An 18,811-nucleotide genomic window follows, 5' to 3' on the forward strand; every position below is an offset into this window, starting at 1 on the left:
AAAGAAAAAGAAAAAGCTGTAGCCTCGACTCATATCAGCATTTCGCATTATTGCTAATCGATCGCCTTCTTAGCCAAGAGTGATACTTTAGACCGAATGATGGTGAAATCCACTTTGAAGATAGTGGGCCCAGCTTATTTTGGTATGATGTCTTGCTTCAAGTACATCCGGGATACCAGCAGGATCCGAAGTTTGATGGCTATAGCAAAATGAGGGAGGCGGAGGCTTTTGTCTTTCCAAACATTAATACTGCATCTTTGGTTCAGTATCAAGCGTGCTATTGCCGTTATCTCGTGGTCAAATAAGTCAATATATTATTATCCTTAACCAGTCACCCCGTAAGGATGGATGCCCAACAGGGAGCTGCGGTCGAGACAATGGGAAACAGAAGAGAGAATATTTCCATGTCTGAGGATGCTTGACCTTGTGGCAGAAATAATCCTGGCGCAACATGTAATATGATTAATGTACTAATCGTATTTCAAAGGATAGAATAACAAAACCCAATAATATCAAAAGTCAAAACCTCCTTAGATAAAGCCATAGAAAGTCTCTCGGGTTCACAGAGCCCAGCATAAGTGTAGCTGAGCCCATGATCACGGTTGTCAATCAGATCAGCAATAGTTCTCGTCGTATTCCACACCCCGGATCCAACTTATATCTTGCCCCTCACAAGAAGACAGAGGGCGAACCACAACGCAATATAAAAAGCCGACGTGGCACTCATGATGACAAAGTTTCGGTGCTAGATGGTGTAAGAGACAATGATCTGATGAGAGTAATGCTAAATACTCCTTCGACGTGTAAAACATGACACAATATATATTTGCAGTCTATGTTATCGAATATTTGTATCCACAACTCTGCCATACTGCAGAATCACGTATATCCAAGGCCAGATCGAATAGTTCCGAAGATCACTGACATCGTGTTGACAGGCAGACCCGCAAGTACTACTCGCAAGCCTGACTGTGCTGTCCTACAACAAACACGACCCCTGACAAGAAATAAAAACTTCTAGAAAACTATTGGTGCCCTGAATGGGAGTATCCCGCGTCTATTGCAGTCAGGGGAGAGAACAAGTGCCGAGCTTAATCCTACCCAGGACGGAGCTGGGCAAACGTGACCGCTCGGCCCGAAATTGTCGCCGAATGGCCGAAATATAGCACAATGGATACAAACTGCCTATCCACCCTGCAGGACGACTACGGAATAATCTAGTATCTTGTCAGTCTCCCAAAGAATCGCAAGCCATCTAGAACATTTTATCTACAGCTTTAGGGCAATTGCTTAGGTAGGTAGTCGGAGTTTGACTCGGAAACTTTTTCGACCAGGCTTATTATGTATTGAAGACGGCGCTATCGTAACTCACTCCGGCATTCTATGGCTTTATGGCACGACTCCAATAGTTACTTCGGAATGAGACATAGGTTTTTCAACATTTCGAAATAAATATTTCCAAATAAAATCAATAAATTATACTAAATAATTAAACTTCTATATCTTGACATCTTTTTGAGAATCAGTCGGCTTTGTATTTTCTGGAAGAGATGGATTTGAGCTTTAGATTTGCTGTGGAGACTGTACAGGGATTAAAAGTGTATATAGCTGACCCACAAGTCCATGAGTTGGGTCCGCAGACTTACATGTAATGCCTGGAATTAGTTTGGCCAATTTTGCGAGATAAAAAAAGAAAAAGAAACACAAACAATGTGTTGTCTAGCCCGGGCTGAAATCTTTGTAGCCCTACTCCATTGCCTATATCCTCTGGAATACCTACCTGGCTTGGTGCCTAATGCCTTTCTCGCCATCACTGAACGACCCTTGACCCGTTACCGGCCAAAAAGTGTTTACGCCAGGCACACTTCCCCCTCCGTTCCCTCCCAATTTTGGTACGTAACTTGCACGACTTGGCTCGGGTGCCGAACATTGAAGATCATGGCGACGAGCAGCATCAGAGCGGCATCCAAGCAGTATAGGTAGGCTTCAGACGTCTGCAGGCCGCTCGTTTCGCCGGCAGCGAACTCGGCAACTCTAAAGATTGACTGGACTATGATCAGGAGATGGAGGCAACGGTGTCATTACGTTTGGAGCAGGCTACAGCAACTCGACGGAATGGGCCATTCCCGCCATGAGGACCAGCGGAAGCCTCACGATTGGCGAAAGGGTCTTGACCGTGGCTCCGGAGCAGTCCTTTGGCTGGTACGATCGCCAAGCTGGCTTCGGCGCCCCGGCCAACTGGACTTGGTTTCAGCTGCATTTCCTGGGCTCTCTGATCAAGGCCAGCATCTGGGCCTGTGACTTGGTAGCTCCCGCAGCGCCAATCACGAACTGATTTGCCACCGTCCGCGTTGGGGAAGAATCGCAGTTTGTTCTGGATTACAATCTCAAGGCCGACTGGGAAAACACGTGGACTTCGTACAAGACCAACATCACGTATTCGCAAAGTTGGCAGCTCGTGTTCGAGAACGGAGATCGTTTGGAGGTAGAGTCGCTGCGACCATATCAAGAAACATACGGTCCAAACGCCATTGGGGACAGCGTGTATGCTGGCACCATATTGGATCGCGGTTCCTTCTTCGGGCAGAGGACTACCTATGGTTTGGTTGAGATGATTACAATCTCTGCTTAGAACTTGCGTGTGTATCTAGAAATGCCAGGTTTTGCATCACGATACAATTTACTTTCACGGGAATTTTAGACGGGAGATCACATTGATCAACCCTGCCTGACCTTTGGCTATCCAGTGTTATAATATCTTAGAAACCCCAGAAAATCAATTCTTGAATCATACAATACCCCTTGATATACCTGACTGTACTCTTATAATGATACAACTGAGAATTTTCACTTGGTTTCATTGATAGAAGAACGATATTGATATTATAGTGGCTATATAAAGATGAATCATCAAAGTAGACATGGGCATGTTTCCATGCACTACGGCCTAAGTACAGAGTATATCACAATCTATCAGCCAGTAGACCTTTTACAGAGCATGTGCGGGCATCAATGCCGTTTCTTTAGCGCGCCCCGTTAGGCCCCCTGGAGTAGCAGATCTAGATGCGGAGCCATACATTAGACTCACAGCCACCCACCCCAAGGGGTCTGCGGTCAGGCTTATAATAATGTTCCTGACCTGCCCCCATTGAAACCCTGACCAAAAATCCCCCCACTGGGCTGGCAGACGTAGAGACAGCTACAACACCACGACTGATCACGACGGCGAAATCCATACTGGAAAAAGCGAACACAAGTATTGGAGAGTCCTCGCATCTCTTGCTTCCAGTTTCGGCATTCAGTTCAGTTTGCCCCTTTCTCAATGTCTGATACTGTTCCATCAAGAGCCAATTCACCCCGACCGCTGGCTTGCGTTACATGTCGTGTGAGTAAGGCAAAGTTCAGGTCATACTCACAAGAACTCGAATACCAACAATATTGACAATTTTGTAGATTCGCAAAGTCAAGTGTGACAAGAAAATCCCGTGTTCTAATTGCGTCAAGGTAAGTTGATGCTGATCACCAACAATGTTTTCCTCCTCTCTGTTTCGTATATGGAAATAATGGTCAGCTAAGAACTGAACAATTAGGCAAACGTAAAATGCGCTTCAAATACCCCAAAACAGCGGAAGGGAATACGGCACCATGAAGATCTACGGCAGCGATTGGCACGCTGTGAGGATGCACTCACCAAGATTTCCGCTCAAACACTCTTGCCTACTGAAAAACCCAACGCCCCAGAGGCCGGGACAACCAGAACCAAACACTATGGCCAGCTGGTCGATTCATCGGGCAGTCCGCATCTAGTCGAGAATGAATTGTGGGCGACTGTACACAATGAGGTAAGATATGACATAGGCTGTCACTAATAATTTGCCCAGACCATACCAACAAAGCCACGACGAGGCTGTTGGGCCACATACATGACCAGCTCAACTGTAATGCGAGTACTGACTCTCCATCATAGCTGCATGCTATCCATGGCATTCTAGATAATGCTGAACTCGTCGACGACTCCAGCCGTGAGTCCTCATCCACAACGTCGAGCCTCGAGACTGGAATTGTCTTTCAGCAAGCCGCCCCGGGGGACCTGATAGGCTGTTATCCCCAATCAGTGCATATCTTTTACCTGTGGCAAGTCTTCTTGGACAGAATCCATCCCTTGACTAGAATTTTGCATTCTCCCACGATGCAGCCCATCATGATGAAGGCATCGGCTGGTGTAAAACAGATCTCGGCAAGCCACGGTAAGTTTGTACATATCTATCGGTACACTACCTTTGGTGTTCGTCCTCTTTAATGCACAATAGCACCCAGATCATCAACATCACTTGTGTTTACATAGCAAATACTAACAAATGAATATAAAAATAGTGTCTTTATTATTTGCAATATGTCTCACAGCAACTGTCGCCCTCAAAGACGCAGAGTGTACCTGCTTTCTCGGAGTAACAAAGCAGGAAGCAATTCATCAGTATACCAAAGGTCTGCGGGCCGCTTTCAATCAAATCGACTTGTCAAGCAACCATGACTTGGTTGTGCTACAGGCTTTAGTCCTCTACATGGTAAGCACGTATACCCAACGTATCGGATAGCGGCTCTAGATCGAATCGCTGATGTGTCAAACAGATCGCCATCACTGGTCGGTTTGATTCTCATGGGGCTTGGATAGTATTCGGGTTTGTTATCCGGATCGCACAGAAGATGGGCCTTCATCGAGATGGAGATCACTTGGACCTCCCGCCTTTTGAAGCCGAGATGAGGAGGCGAATTTGGTGGCAAATCGTACTCCTCGACACAGTCAGCGCACTGAGCTCTGGCATGAGCTCTTCGCTTCTCCTTCGAGAATGGGATACAAAGAAACCGTCAAACATAAGCGATTCCGAGCTTGTCCCGTCAATGAAGGAACTTCGGCCAGAAAATGGACCGACGGACATGATATTCTTGCTTATGTATTATGAAATTGGGAAAACTCTGATTGAACAGCCAACACTTCAATCTCCGTTGAACTGGATGAAGAATGACACCTTGTCTTCCTCCATACAAGACAACACCCAGAAGCCACAGTCTACTGTAACACAACTAGACGCGAAACTTCAGGACATTTTTAACCAGTACGGCAACCCCGCCATGGGAGCTGTTCACGAACTCGCAAGCGAAATGAGGCATACACTATGGTCGCGAGTACAAGAGCTTACTCAGCTAGCAAATGGTTCAACAGACAAGGCTTCTACCAAGCATTCGTCGCCCATGGATATAATTTTCAACATCGCCATTGTCATGGGAGAACACGACATACGATTGTACCAGGCGACGGAGAAAAGCGGATGTTTCTCTTGGTTTGGTATGCCATGATCCTACCCTCACCAGCTCTTGCTCAAGGTATCTAACACGTCGAAGCACTTTCACGATTTCAGTCTGGTATGTTCTCTTTCATGGTGGGCCAACTTGCTACGCACAAACCGGATGAATCGACAAAGAGAGCATGGGAGGTGGTCAACTTTACCTATACCCATCATACGGAGCTGTTCGAACCTGCAGTCAAACTGCATCTAGGATTGGCCGCGCAGGTTCTCAAAGCATGGGATGCGCATGGAAACAGTGTACAGAATGCGCCAGCGAGTCTTTTTGACGAGCCCGACTACATCGTCAGATTACGAGAGATGTTGGAACCTCGAGCGCCTACTTGGAATACGACAGTCGATGACAGCCTTGATCAGATAAACATCGAGGCTGACTCGAGTGGCGGCGGTGCGTTTATGAATCAAGGCCTCGATCCATTCGCGTCATGGCCAGGAAATGCGCAAATGTGGCAGATGCCTATGCAGAATCCCCAGCCGGGCGAAGATTTCAACTTTGATCCTAGCTTTGTACTTCGTTCTTCTTGACAAGCCTGAATACAGTCTATTTGTAACTGGTCGGAAGATTATAATTGGCGACTTGGCCAAACCACAAATGCATTCTTGGATTTTTGTTCAGTTCGAACTCTTTGTACTTTTTTGAAGATGTATTTCATGTAATCGAGAATCAGATAATGCAGTTGGCAACATGCTGACGTTACCATCAATTTTATTTTTCTTCTTGGTGATTCAGTAAACATTAACGGCATTTCTGAAGTGTATTCCGTCTTCGGTGATATTGGACATATCATGCAGAATAGATCTGGAAGGGATCACTTGATTAGGAAACACATCTTTTGTCCCTCTTGTCTTTTTTATGCAATGTGAACATCTTGAAGATTCTAAGTCATGACGACAGGGGGGAAAGGAGGGTAACACAGTGACCAGTCGGTACCTTGTAATGTAGGTAGATCACTCGGCTAGGCGACTGTTTGTAAGCGTTTGGGGTTCCACCGCAGGACCCCCATCAAAGCCCGGGAGCGCCACCAAGGTCCCCCGAACAGCTTAGATAAGGTCAGCGGTTAAATCCGGCACAGATGCTGAATGTGGCCATTGGGTCCTCCGATTTAATGACGCGCATTTTTTCCCTTGGAACGCTCCAGAGCAACAAAAATTGGCCGCGATCGCAGCGAGACGGGCCAAAGCATTATGAACTCTCGCCCCCCCTTGGCTATGACTGCCTGCGCACCAACTCAAACATCCCGTACTGGTTAATCACCATCACCATCGAGCAAACTTTTCGCATTCTCACTCCCCCAAAACCTCCTCTCTCATCGACATCAGAGCTACCCCAGCGGGCCACCCCCGGCTATCCGGGATTCGCCCAAACAATGCCCACTTCCCAGAGCATCGATGCGCAAGACCACGACAGGTTATCCATCCCGGAAGATGCATTCGCTGGCGATACCATGCTGTCATCAAAGGATGATGGCGCTGAACAGGTGATGGACATTTCGGCTGGTCAGAAGATGCTATCAGCCATCTCGGGCAGCTTGTTGACATCGCTGCTTGGTAAGTCTCATCTGTTCTTGCCCTCCCCAGCGGCTGGGGATTCTTATCTAACTTTGTCCTCATTAGTCACCCCTCTCGATGTTGTCCGAGTCCGACTGCAATCGCAAGCAACGCCTCAAGCGTACACTGCAGACCTCTCCAAGCTTGCAACTTCAACCTCCACGCCAAATGCATTCCGGCCATCTAACCTCGGCGTCACGGCTTGTTGCCGAGAAGTCTTCTTCATGAACAACGGCGCTGAGCTGTGCGTCGCAGGACCCAGAATAGATGCGCTGGGGGGATCGGCTATAGCTGGCGATTGCGCAGTTGAGCAGACACAAAAGAGGGCCTTTAATTCGACTTTTGATGGCCTGAGAAAGATTGCTCGCAACGAGGGCGTGACAACCCTGTGGCGAGGTCTCTCACCTACTCTAGTCATGGCTGTGCCCGCCAACATCATTTACTTTACCGGTTACGAATGGCTTCGATACAACGAGGCGAGCCCCATAAGCAAGCTCAAATCCGACATCTATGCACCGCTCGTGGGCGGGTCTGTGGCCCGGATTCTTGCAGCCACAGCCATTGGTCCCATTGAGCTATTTCGCACCCGCATGCAGGCCACGTCTGGCTCGACCGCGACGAACCACTTTGCCAATACGTTTGACAGCATGAAGACAATGTTGGCTGAGCATGGACCTCGATCATTATGGCGAGGTCTCAATTTGACACTCTGGCGCGACGTGCCGTTCTCGGGCATGTATTGGTGGGGCTACGAGACGATCAGGGGAAAACTCACAGACATGCGCGAGGAGCGTCGCGGCCGCTCGATAACTAGAGAAGACGGCTCGCGCCGCCGGGTTCGGAGCCGATCCCAGAGCCAAGAGAATCACACGGCGACATTCCTGGACAGCTTCACCGCTGGCGCCGTCTCGGGCTCACTCGCTTCTATTGCAACGATGCCTTTCGATGTGGGCAAGACGAGAACGCAGGTCTTTAGAGACTCGGCTAGAAAGGTTGCCACGGATGGATCCAAGACAGTGGCTCCCGAAGAGCAATCCATGGCACGTTTATTATGGCACATTGTCAAGACAGAAGGCGTGGCAGGACTGTGGAAAGGCTGGATACCTCGTACACTCAAGATCGCACCCAGCTGTGCCATCATGATTAGCAGCTACGAAGTTGGAAAGCGAACGTTTAGGAGCATCAATGAAAGGGCAGCAATGAAGCAAAACGGCGAAGAGGCCACCAGTGGGCGATAATGTTTGGACGACGACTCTCCGCTCACCGATCGATATTCTGCATTGGGAAAAGGCGTTTTGATTGTATATGATACCTGCATTCGGCGCATGTACAAGGCTGGAAAAGCTGGAGCATGGTTGTTTGGTGATTACAATACACTGGCGAGATTATACGATATAGACGAGCGATCGACGCATGCGCGGCAAGCCCAATTAATTGTGTCTTGTACAATACTTTTATGTATCTTACTATAGAGAAAGACGAACGACGGTCGGCAACAGTATCTCAGAGAATCAGATTAATAAGAAAGAAAAAAAAAAAAAACTTTTGTATAATAAATCATACAGCTCCTGGTCTCAGGATAAAACATGACGATTACGCCGAGTATTGCTTATTGCTTTTCTTCCATGGAATCGTTATCAGCACCCAAGACAATCCGAGACTCCACCTTTTTTCCTCTTACACGTCGACTTAAATTGAATTGGCACGGAAACGCGTCCAACGCGTCGTGCAGCTCCAAAAAAGCACCCGCACCCCTGCATAGTAGTAGGCAGGCAGAGCGCGCTGTGACGTGACGACAAACCTTCCCTGGTTCTAGGCGCCAATTCGAGTAATAGTTAGATCGAGGGATCAGGTAGGCAGCCCGGTGACGACCAGGCAATTGTGAACCATTTTTCTTTCCTCTTTTCCCTCTCGTGCTTACTCTCTTCTCTTGTTCTTTATTCAATCTCAAGTTGTTTCAGATTTGCAACTACACAAGATTAGTCTTGTCCCCAATATCTAGGCTCAAATCCTCGTCTTCCGTGTTTTAGCGGCATCTCGTCACATCTTTTCTTCCCAATCTCGTGCCTCTTATTGTACTCGACCATTTCTGCCCCATAGATTCGACAATTGTGTGGTTGAAACGTGTGCTTGTCGTCTACGCACGAGCACACTCCACAGTCCGAAATCGCTGCCGTCTGGCCGCACCGAGACCCGTTATTCTCGCCAACACATATACACACACATACACACAAAACCATGTCTTCGACCCTCAAACGCAAGGCGGCCTCGAGCGTCGACGCCAGCAAAAAGGTCAAGACTGGCGGCGGAAATGCGAGCATCACGTCCTTCTTTGGTGCTCCAAAGGTCGTTTCCTCTTCCACCAATGGCTCTGCACCCAGAGTCGAGTCGCCCGCCCCGACCTTTGACAAGGCCAAGTGGGTAGCCAGCCTCAAGGAGGAGCAGAGAGAGCTGCTTCAGCTCGAGATTGACACCCTCGACGACAGCTGGCTTGCACACCTCAAGGATGAGGTTACGAGCAAAGAGTTCTTGGATCTAAAGAGATTCCTTGCCAGGGAAATGGCTGGCCCCAAGAAGATTTTCCCACCACCACAAGATATCTATTCCTGGTATGTCTATATTCCCATTGTACAGTCTAGGTTATGGGAAAGCCATTGGCTCCCATCCCCTCGGAACTCTAAGTACGATGACGTATTTTTACTCGAACTCACAACTAACCGACTTGCTTCCCTTCCAGGTCACGGCTCACACCATTCCACTCGGTCAAGTGCGTCATTCTCGGCCAAGATCCCTACCACAATATCAACCAAGCCCACGGCCTCGCCTTCTCGGTACGCCCACCGACGGCGCCGCCGCCATCGCTGCGCAACATGTTTGTGGCACTCAAGAAGGACTACCCGTCGTTCCAGCCGCCGGCGAACAAGGGCGGACTCTTGACCCCGTGGGCGGAGCGCGGCGTGCTCATGCTCAACACGTGCCTGACGGTGCGGGCACACGAGGCCAACAGCCACGCCAACCGCGGCTGGGAAAAGTTTACGCAGCGCGTCATTGACCTGGTGGCGCAAAAGCGCACGCGCGGCGTCGTCTTTTTGGCCTGGGGCACCCCCGCGGGCAAGCGCGTGGTCAAGGTCGACAAGAAGCGCCACCTCGTCCTCCAGAGCGTGCACCCCAGTCCCCTGAGCGCCAGCCGCGGCTTCTTTGACTGTGGCCACTTTCGCAAGACGAACGAGTGGCTCGTGACTCGGTACGGCGAGGGCAGCGAGATTGACTGGAATCTAGAGCCGACGGCGGCCCCCAAGAACGAAAAGGACGACAAGAAGAAGAAAGAAGAAGAGACCGCAGACCAAACCAAAAAGGAAGAACCCACCCCCGTCGTGACGGTTGGCAAAGTCGAGCAGAAGAATGGTAATGGCGTCGTAGAAGAGAGCAAGGTGCTCGAAGACGAGGGAGAAGAGGGTGCAGTTGAAACCAACGGAGAGAAGAACTGAAAGAAGTTCTTGCAACCCTTAAAATGTGGCCAGGCTTTTTTTTGACGTGGAAGCTTTGCAAGTTTACGGACACGACGATTACGGAATCTATGATGGCGAAAAGAAGAAGAAAAGAACGACCATTGTATAGTCTGCCTGCGGAGATGCTTGCGGTTTTGTTTATGGGGGTTTTCTTCTTCAATGGTGTGTATACATTTTTCCAGGCAACGAAGACTGATGGCCTATCTTGATTGAGGCGTTTCATCGTTCTATAGAAGACCTGTTGGGGGATACATTCCCCTCTTGGGACATGCAGTTGCATGCATGCATGATGAGAAATTTTGTTCGCAAGGGACTACACTTGCGTTACTATAATGAAAGCACGACCGCCGAGATGATCAGAGAATCTGTGCAACAAATTATGCAGTGAAGGATCTATCCATATGCTTCGTCACAAACACTTTGATTTTACCAGTGATACAATCCTCGACGTCACCATGGCCAATTCCTGTATCAATGTTACATGACGGAAATACATGCCTCGTAGTAAAGGTTAATTTCGAGAGCAAGTAATCCAATTCAAGAAGAAGAAAAGAAGTCAATATTATCAAGGTGTAGTGCAGTTTGCTTACAAGACTACCTACAATACACTCTTGTCGAGACATGCAGTTGCTGAAGGGGCAATCACATCGACCAGGATGGACAACACATGCGGCGGGGTTCTGGTGGTGCTGATAGTTGCTATACCACAGCCTCGCAATGAACTTTATCAATCGATCTGTTGCCAAGGCATATATCAAACAATGCTTGGCGAGGCTGATAGCTGAAGTTTGCAGTCGCGGGTCTACTCCTAGATTCGAGGGTTAGTGAAAAAGTACCAATCAAATTTTAAGATGTGGTACCATCTATTAAAGGAAGACTCGGATCCCGTGGGCGGAAATGGTGTTTATGGTTGGTTTGTTTGCGCCTCCCATCTCATCACTTTTTTTTATTTTGGGTGCTTGATGAAAGAAGCTTCAATAGTGGTCCAAATTGGGAAGTGGAGAATCGTGGAGAAGCTTGGGAAGCTTGACCCGCTAATGGGGTCCCCTAAAAAAAAAAGGTAGATCAGCAAATCCAAAAGATCTTCATCTCAAAAAAAAGCCTGGACCATGTGTACCTATCCAGACGAATATGGTCGGAACTTCCCACGTGCCTGTTAGCGGTTTGGGACTCTGGAATCAACACTTTTATGTTGTGGATTGCAGCACTGCGCGCCTATACTAGGCTTGGGACGAGTTGTCGAGTGGCTTGCAGTAGTGGGCATGCAGAGCCTCGGATACTTGTTTCATACAACAGTGGCGCGTGTTGGACAAGTAAGGCTGACATGGCCGACCCTTTACCATGAGCTTGCTCGTTCTAATATGGTTATAATAGCGAATGTAGGAAAATGCGCAGTATGCAACAAGTATCAATAGTAACCCGGCTGGACGAGGTGGAGCTGGCTTGAGCTGAAGCCAAAGAATGAATAGAGAGATATCCACTGTAAATCAAGATAGCACTGGAATCTTGATTGCTGTTTCGCACAGCCCATTGGTGGATGTCATTGCCGGGTTGGCTCAATCTACACTATTCCTTAACCTGGTTTGCCAACACACGGACGCGGAGAGTATGGCGAGCTGAGTGGTCAGCTGAAGACCAATAATGTTGCAAAAACTCGGATTCGCCCATGGGGGGAGGGATGATGAGTTGTTGGTTTATGCAAAGCCATGTTGGCCAAAGGGGGCTTTGGCTTGCTTTTGACAATCATTGATCATGATGGTCGACGGCATAGTACAGTATACACTTGATAAAAGTAAGTAAGCAGGGCGTGACAAGCTCAAACGGATCCCAGTGCATCTCTGCAATACCGCACCTTGTGGTGAGTGGCGTCCGGTCTGGGTTTCCGGGAAGGCCCAGAGCTGCAGACAAGAGACAGCAGATATAACTGCCCTCCAAAGTTCAAGACTTGCAGACGTCCAAACCATGTGGTACTGGGTTGCCGTATATGCCCTAGGCTTCTTCTAGAGTCTCGTCAATGCCCCCCGACATGGCAACCGAAACGCCTCTCCCGAGATCAGTCTTTCTGGCCTGCATGGAACATGACGACTCTGTTGAACTTTGCAAGTCGCAAAATGAGTGAGGACACGACACTTTGGGGTCTTGCCGATGAAGTTGAACGAATCGTATCCGAAATCTGGTGCGATGCAAATACGGTACGAAAATGACACGAAAGGTTACCTGCTGTCACACGAAAAACGAAATTGTACCTGACGATCAGCGTAGACAGTTACCTCAATCGGGCCAGACAAGAAGACTGGACTTGAAGAGCGCAGATGTGATGGTTGGGCGAGAACGTACCTAATAATATATGGTTCCGACCTACTAGCTTTGCCGCGACCCGGGAAATGGCTTCCAAGACGTCTTCCTGAACTCACTCCATTGACATGGTGATTAACGATACACAACGTCGGCGTTACTTCTAGAGATCGCCGGGGCATGTCTTTTGCAACCTATCACCCATCACCCATCAGACCACACAAGGGAATGATGGAATGAATCAATGAATTGGCTGGCGCAAGAGAATTAGTAATTTGAAAGGCCCGAGGTAAAGCAAGCAAACAAAATTGACAGCCCCCTCGTCCACGTATGCAAGGTTTGCCGGAGTTTGAGACGAAATGTCCCCAGGAAAAGAACTGGGGGGGCTGCTGCCCTTTGCGTGCGCAATGCCCATGCGGCTTTGAGTGAGTGAGTGAGTGAGCTTTGGATTGGCGCCATGGATGGCGGTAGTAAAATGTTGGCTGACAAGAAGAAGAAAACATCATACATCCAAGGCATTGACTGGGACTATGATTAGCAATTCCGCTAAGTTCTGTCAAAGTTTTTGTTTTCCTTTTGGTCTGTCTTTTTATGCTTCTTTGCCGTCATTGTACAAGGTGGTTGGACTGCTAGGACTCCAAAGGTCAGTGGCTGCAATGAAATTCATGTCTGTATTGCCGTAACGTGCTTCTGGATCGTAGGGCGGGTTGAGATGGGTTAGACAAAAGCTCCTCCAATCTTAAAACGTTCATGGTCCGAAAGAAAAGCTTTAATTGCTGAGGGGGGAGCTGCTTGCCGAATAGGTCCAAGTAGGTACCGCCGCCGCAGATTGTAGCGGACCCAATACCTACCACAGTAGGTAGGCGCTGCTGAAGGCGGCAACAACAAGAGACTAAAGTCCAACGGCGCCTTTCTCTCTTGGGCACTAATATCCACTGGAGTGGAATTGAGTCTGCAGAATTGAGTGCGGCTTGCAGCTCCTAGACCATTCGAAGGAGGACGTGCGACTCCTTGGACCTGCCTGAGCTCACATGAAGAAGTAGTACCTACTCTGTAGTGAGAGAGACACGAGAGACGAAACGCGATGGGCAGGGAAGAGCACAGCAGAGCAGAGAAAAGAAGATGCACGAACGCTGCAAGAAGACGGGCCACACCCGCGCCCAATACCACCACACACCCATTTTAACATCCATCTGTGTACCTATCCTATCTGTAATGTTAGAAGTATGTGCCAAGTACGTACAGATTACAAGTAGGTAAATGTACATACATACCTACCACCTACATAACATTGCATACACCCTGGCCTGCATGGTAAATGGGCCACTGGCTACCTCATGTTGTGACCAGAACCCTCAACTCGCCAGACACGGCGGCGTCTCTCTGTACCCCTGAGATTACATCCTCTTTCAGAACACCCAAGAGAGGCCCTGTCTTTTTTTTTTTTCTTCTCTCTCTCTGAATGCTGCTCCCAAAAAAAGCACTTGCATCACCATCGTTCAATTTTTCTTCTCTCTCTCTCATCTCTGTCTTTCTAGTGGTTTTTTTTTTGTCCACGTTCTTGTTTAGTATTCCCAAACCTTTTCCCCTATTTTCTCCAATAACCTATCGGATATCGCTGCTCTGTAGTGTCTAGCGACTTTGGCACAAACACATACGCGCCCCCCTCCATTGACTGATTGCCTACCTACTTACCTACTTGACTTTCGAAAGTCGTCTTTCGATTGTTCCACTGACGACAACAATTGTTGATATACTTTTTTGCAAAGTCGCAGGGATCGCGGCAAACCTCTCCTCCTCCCGCCCGAACCGACTTTCCTCTTCCAATTTATTTCACGTTTCGCCCCAGAAATAGACGAGACGAAAACGGGGATCCCCCCCACGCACCCCCGTTCGCGATCTTGGACAACTAGCTTCACGGCCGCTTTTACAAACAGCCTTCGACTTTTTTTTTTTTTTCTACTGCGCAATTCTTCTCGTCTTGTTGTTGTTGCTGCAAACACACCCAAGGCATTCTTTTTTCCACATTCGTTCCAAACTTGGATCTCTATGTCAATACTCTGAGTGGTTCTCTGCCTTTTTTTGGGAGGCATACCACTGCACTGCATTGACTCGGTGTCACCATGCCGAGTCTCTTTTCGCGAATAAGGGGCAAAGATGGCCAGGGTAAACCCAAAAAGAAGAAGACCGGCCTGGATGATCTCGCGGGCCACGCTGACGCGAAGCCGCGCTGGGACGATGCATACGCACGAACAACAGTAGAGCCCGAGGAAATCGCAAATCTGGTCAGATGTTGTACGCTGGAACTCAAGGCAAGGGGTATGTAACAACACCAACAGAAAGGAGGCACACGCGCAAGTCTTTATAGAGGCATTGCATAGCTTTCGGTGCATTTCGCAAGCTTCAAAGCTCGAGGCTGACATGTTGGGACGATATAGCTCTGGATCATCCGTTTCTTCTTCTACCTTTCCGGCCAACTTCAGACCCGAGCGCGGTCCGCATTTTTATACGTCATTTCTTCGATGCGAACCCAACACCCCAAGGAGAAGCACTGGCGCAAGAGCTTCGTATGACTGAGCCCATGGTACAATAATCTTTTTTTTTTTTAATATCACCCTGTGGTCCTTCGGGAGCTTTACAAAGAGGACTAACAGCAAAGCAGGTAATTTCGGGTGTATTAAAATGGTGCTGGAGCAGAGTCCAAGGTGGTGTGGTTGGTTGGGATGCTTACGAGCTCTTCAAAGTTGGCGAGCAAGACTCCAATTTGGCTCGCGATGCCTTCACCACCTTCATTCCTCTAAGTGTTGAGAACGAGGCGCGTTCCAGTATTATTTTTGACTATTTTGATCTCATGTCGGCGGTTGCAGCCCACGGCAAAACCAATGGTTTCAGCGGGCGCAAGCTTTCGCGCATGGCATCCTGGTGGGCTTTTGAATATAAAGACACAGGCAACGGTTTCGACGGTGGTTACAGGTTCTGGCTGACGTACGTAATTCTGCCGCTCGGAGATTTAAACCTGGTTTGCTGACAAGGTGACTGCAGCGCGGCTGATGCCACAAGCCATATGTTCTTCGCATACCTGCGATCCCTGGCCCCTCAACCTACCGTCGGTGGTATTTCCATGCTTCCAAGATCACTACAGAAACTATTGCAGGAAACCGAGTATCCACCACACAACCCGTCTTTGATGCAGTCTTCTACATACAGGGTCAACATGATCGTGGATACTGTATCCCCAACGCCATTTGCGCTGCTACGACGTGCCAACCACTTCCAGTACCGCGATACTGACAAGGCATTGCACGAGTTCTCCGAGTACGAAGACCCTATTCAGGCGCTTACCGAGGAATGTCGCAGAGTGCTCAAGGCTATTTCCTTGGCAAATCAATCCCAGGTCTCTAGCTCCAAACACTCGACGGGATTGCGGGATGCATCATGGTCACGTTTTGAGGACATAGGATTTGGAGGCGCCCTGGAGGAAGAGGACGATGACGACGAACTGCCCAAAAGCCAGCCGACGCGAGGTCTAAGGACGACACCTGCATCTGGGGCCCAAGGAGGAGGTCGGCCGACCACCCCATCGTGGGCTGATTTCCTATCTTCCGGCTTTGTGGACGACTCGCCGCACAGCCCGAATATGTTGCTGCCTCCGGACAAGGTTTTGCCGCCGATTGACGCAGGTGTGCGCCAACGCAGCGCGCAATCTCACCGCCCGCGCCTCGAGTCTAACCAGCATCTCGAGCCCGGTGAGCTGGCCAGTATCACCAGATTCGATCTTGATGATGCTTTCTGGTGGGTGTGGATGAGCAGTCTAGCGCCCGAGGAGACTGCCGAGCGAAAGTCCGCCTTTGGTCGTTGCGCCGTCATCGAGACCGTGATCAGATCGGGCAGATGGCTGATCATGGAGGAAACTGTCAAGGGCGCAGCGGCCGAACCAGATGCCAATGCGTACTTGGCTGAAAAGAAGGGATTCTTCAGCTGGACCCGACGCAACAAGGGGGTTTCGCGTAGTAAGTCGACCGGAAAACAGACCCTTGACAAGCACAACCGGCTGAAGCCTGGCGCGACCAACGGAGCCGGCTTGAGCAAGACGAGTATTGGCCCCGACCAACAAGCAAAGATTCAGGCTGCAGCGCAGCAACTTCAAGCGAAACAAGCTCAGGAACAACAGGCTGCGACTAGTCTCCCAGAACGCCGCGGACGCACAGATGTAGAGGTTATGAGGGAGAAGACTAACAGTGTTCTTACCTTGCAGCCCGTTATCATGAAAGAGGCTTCACCGGCAATGAAATGGGCCAACAAGTACGATAAAGACGCTATTCGTGAGGCTTACCTGGGAAACATCAACGCCGGTCGTGGATTGGGCCAAGCCACCATGCAGACGAACGGGCATGCCGACTATGATGCTGCCACGAATGGAAACCGTCTGCCCGACTTGCCTGAAAAGTCTCCATCAGCCATCTCACTAGCCAAACCACAATCTCCCGTCATCGTTGAACCAGAGGCTCCGCAGCAACTAGTAGAGCCAGCCGTCCAGCCAGAAGTTCCGTCGAAACCGGTTCGAGATGTTCAGACGGGTGGTACTGGGCGCGATTCTCCTCTGCCTCCGCCTCCCACCGACTTTGATACCATGCGGGTGGCAATGGCATCGCCAGAGCCGGGCTCCAGCCCTGACAACAAGAAGCCCAAGAAGCTCCACAAGGAAGAGAAACGTGGAGGGGGTGGCCTGCGCAAGCTCTTCAGTCGCCGGAACCGGGCTTCCAAGCTCCCAGAGAACGCCACGATGGACCTCAACACCATGCTGGCCCAGGACACGGTACAACCCATCTCTGCACAAGCCGACATCAAGGCATCAAGCAATGCTGCACTTGCAGCTCCGGCGGAAGTGAAGGAAGAGGATATCACCCCGGTCCAGTCTCCAGTATCGCAAGCACCCCACGAAGCAGCTTACGAAGCATCTGTTGACGAGAATGTTTCGCGAATTGACTCAGCCGATGCTCACCACGCCAATGACGAGTTCTCCCGTTTTGACCAAGGCCCTTTGACTGACCAGCCGGCATTTGCGCCCGAGGAAGATGACAGCGAGGATGATGCCACGCCGCCACCGATCGCTCGTCATGCTCCGGACCACAGCCCTCCGATGGCCGACGAGAGGCTTTCTGAAGAAGGAGCACCTTCACCTACTGTGCCAATGCAGGACAGATGGGCACAAATTCGCAAGAACGCAGCTGACCGGGCTCGTCACAGCGAGGAGCAAAGCAGAGGCGGGTACAGCAAGACAACTGATGATGACGAAAACACCAGTGGCGAAGAGAGTGAGTAGAAGGTGGCACCAAAGACTGCAAAGAAGGATACTGACAAGTGATGATAGCGATCGAGTCTCGCGTTGCCCGTATCAAGGCTCGAGTCGCCGAATTGACAGGCAATATGGAGGGCACGACTGGACCCGGCAGCTACACTCCTCCGAGACGCTAGGGACGAATTTTCGAGGAAGATTTTAATTTTGATGCAACGCAAGGTTGAAGCTCTTTGAGAATCTCGTCCAGTCTGCCGACACTATCTGACTTCCCTATGTCCTTTTTCTGCTTGTCCTCCATTCAGCATTTTCCCCAGCTGCTGACATGCCTGCAACGGCTACTACACTTGGCTCGTTGCGCTTTATTGCCTATTCTTTTTTTTCCCTGTTTATATTTTCGATGATACCACTAGAAAACTGTTTGCCCTCTGCTTTCACTGTTTTCCATCACAACACGCAAGTCCGCTACAGTTTGTCCACGGACCTTTCCGATTTCGACATTCCTGTTCTGTTTCGCACCGTCAGAAGTTATGGAGGGTTTACCCCTTTGTTTCTGATGAGTATTTAATTCTTTTCTTCGCCTTCTTCGATATTATCGGCGATTCAGCGTTCTTGAACCATTTGCCTGCCAATACTTGATCGCGACGCCACGTCAGGAGTTCTTTGTTACGTGCCGGGAAATCTAATGGGCAACGAGAGGATGAAAGACCTGGCATGATGCCATTGATAGTGGAGCAAGTTGGACGGGAGTTGACATAGTTGAGATACCTTCACAAAATCGAATTTGAAATCTTCTCTTC

At 49.4% G+C, this 18,811-nt stretch overlaps 5 protein-coding genes across 5 annotated transcripts; all 5 read left to right on the top strand.

Annotated features, from left to right (window-relative positions):
* Window positions 1–2,131: 2,131 nt before the first annotated feature.
* PFICI_06915 (uncharacterized protein) lies at window positions 2,132–2,632 on the top strand (the record flags this gene model as incomplete). Its single annotated transcript, XM_007835496.1, has 2 exons — window positions 2,132–2,305; window positions 2,369–2,632. 2 exons carry the CDS (start codon window positions 2,132–2,134, stop codon window positions 2,630–2,632), a joined length of 438 nt encoding a protein of 145 aa, XP_007833687.1.
* A 690-nt stretch (window positions 2,633–3,322) lies between these two features.
* PFICI_06916 (uncharacterized protein) lies at window positions 3,323–5,888 on the top strand (the record flags this gene model as incomplete). Its single annotated transcript, XM_007835497.1, has 7 exons — window positions 3,323–3,385; window positions 3,454–3,504; window positions 3,591–3,842; window positions 3,968–4,247; window positions 4,375–4,565; window positions 4,630–5,344; window positions 5,401–5,888. The coding sequence occupies 7 exons, from the start codon at window positions 3,323–3,325 to the stop codon at window positions 5,886–5,888; spliced, it is 2,040 nt and encodes a 679-aa protein (XP_007833688.1).
* A 548-nt stretch (window positions 5,889–6,436) lies between these two features.
* On the top strand, window positions 6,437–8,149 carry PFICI_06917 (uncharacterized protein; the record flags this gene model as incomplete). Its single annotated transcript, XM_007835498.1, has 2 exons — window positions 6,437–6,911; window positions 6,978–8,149. The coding sequence occupies 2 exons, from the start codon at window positions 6,437–6,439 to the stop codon at window positions 8,147–8,149; spliced, it is 1,647 nt and encodes a 548-aa protein (XP_007833689.1).
* A 1,000-nt stretch (window positions 8,150–9,149) lies between these two features.
* On the top strand, window positions 9,150–10,399 carry PFICI_06918 (uncharacterized protein; the record flags this gene model as incomplete). The annotated part of the gene is made up of 2 exons (XM_007835499.1): window positions 9,150–9,520; window positions 9,649–10,399. 2 exons carry the CDS (start codon window positions 9,150–9,152, stop codon window positions 10,397–10,399), a joined length of 1,122 nt encoding a protein of 373 aa, XP_007833690.1.
* A 4,439-nt stretch (window positions 10,400–14,838) lies between these two features.
* Window positions 14,839–18,190, top strand: PFICI_06919 (uncharacterized protein; the record flags this gene model as incomplete). Its single annotated transcript, XM_007835500.1, has 5 exons — window positions 14,839–15,034; window positions 15,154–15,299; window positions 15,378–15,700; window positions 15,758–18,030; window positions 18,087–18,190. The coding sequence occupies 5 exons, from the start codon at window positions 14,839–14,841 to the stop codon at window positions 18,188–18,190; spliced, it is 3,042 nt and encodes a 1,013-aa protein (XP_007833691.1).
* Between the last annotated feature and the right edge of the window lie 621 nt (window positions 18,191–18,811).

The sequence above is a fragment of the Pestalotiopsis fici genome (assembly GCF_000516985.1).
Source record: "Pestalotiopsis fici W106-1 unplaced genomic scaffold PFICI_Scf_4, whole genome shotgun sequence".
Lineage (NCBI taxonomy): Eukaryota > Fungi > Ascomycota > Sordariomycetes > Amphisphaeriales > Sporocadaceae > Pestalotiopsis > Pestalotiopsis fici.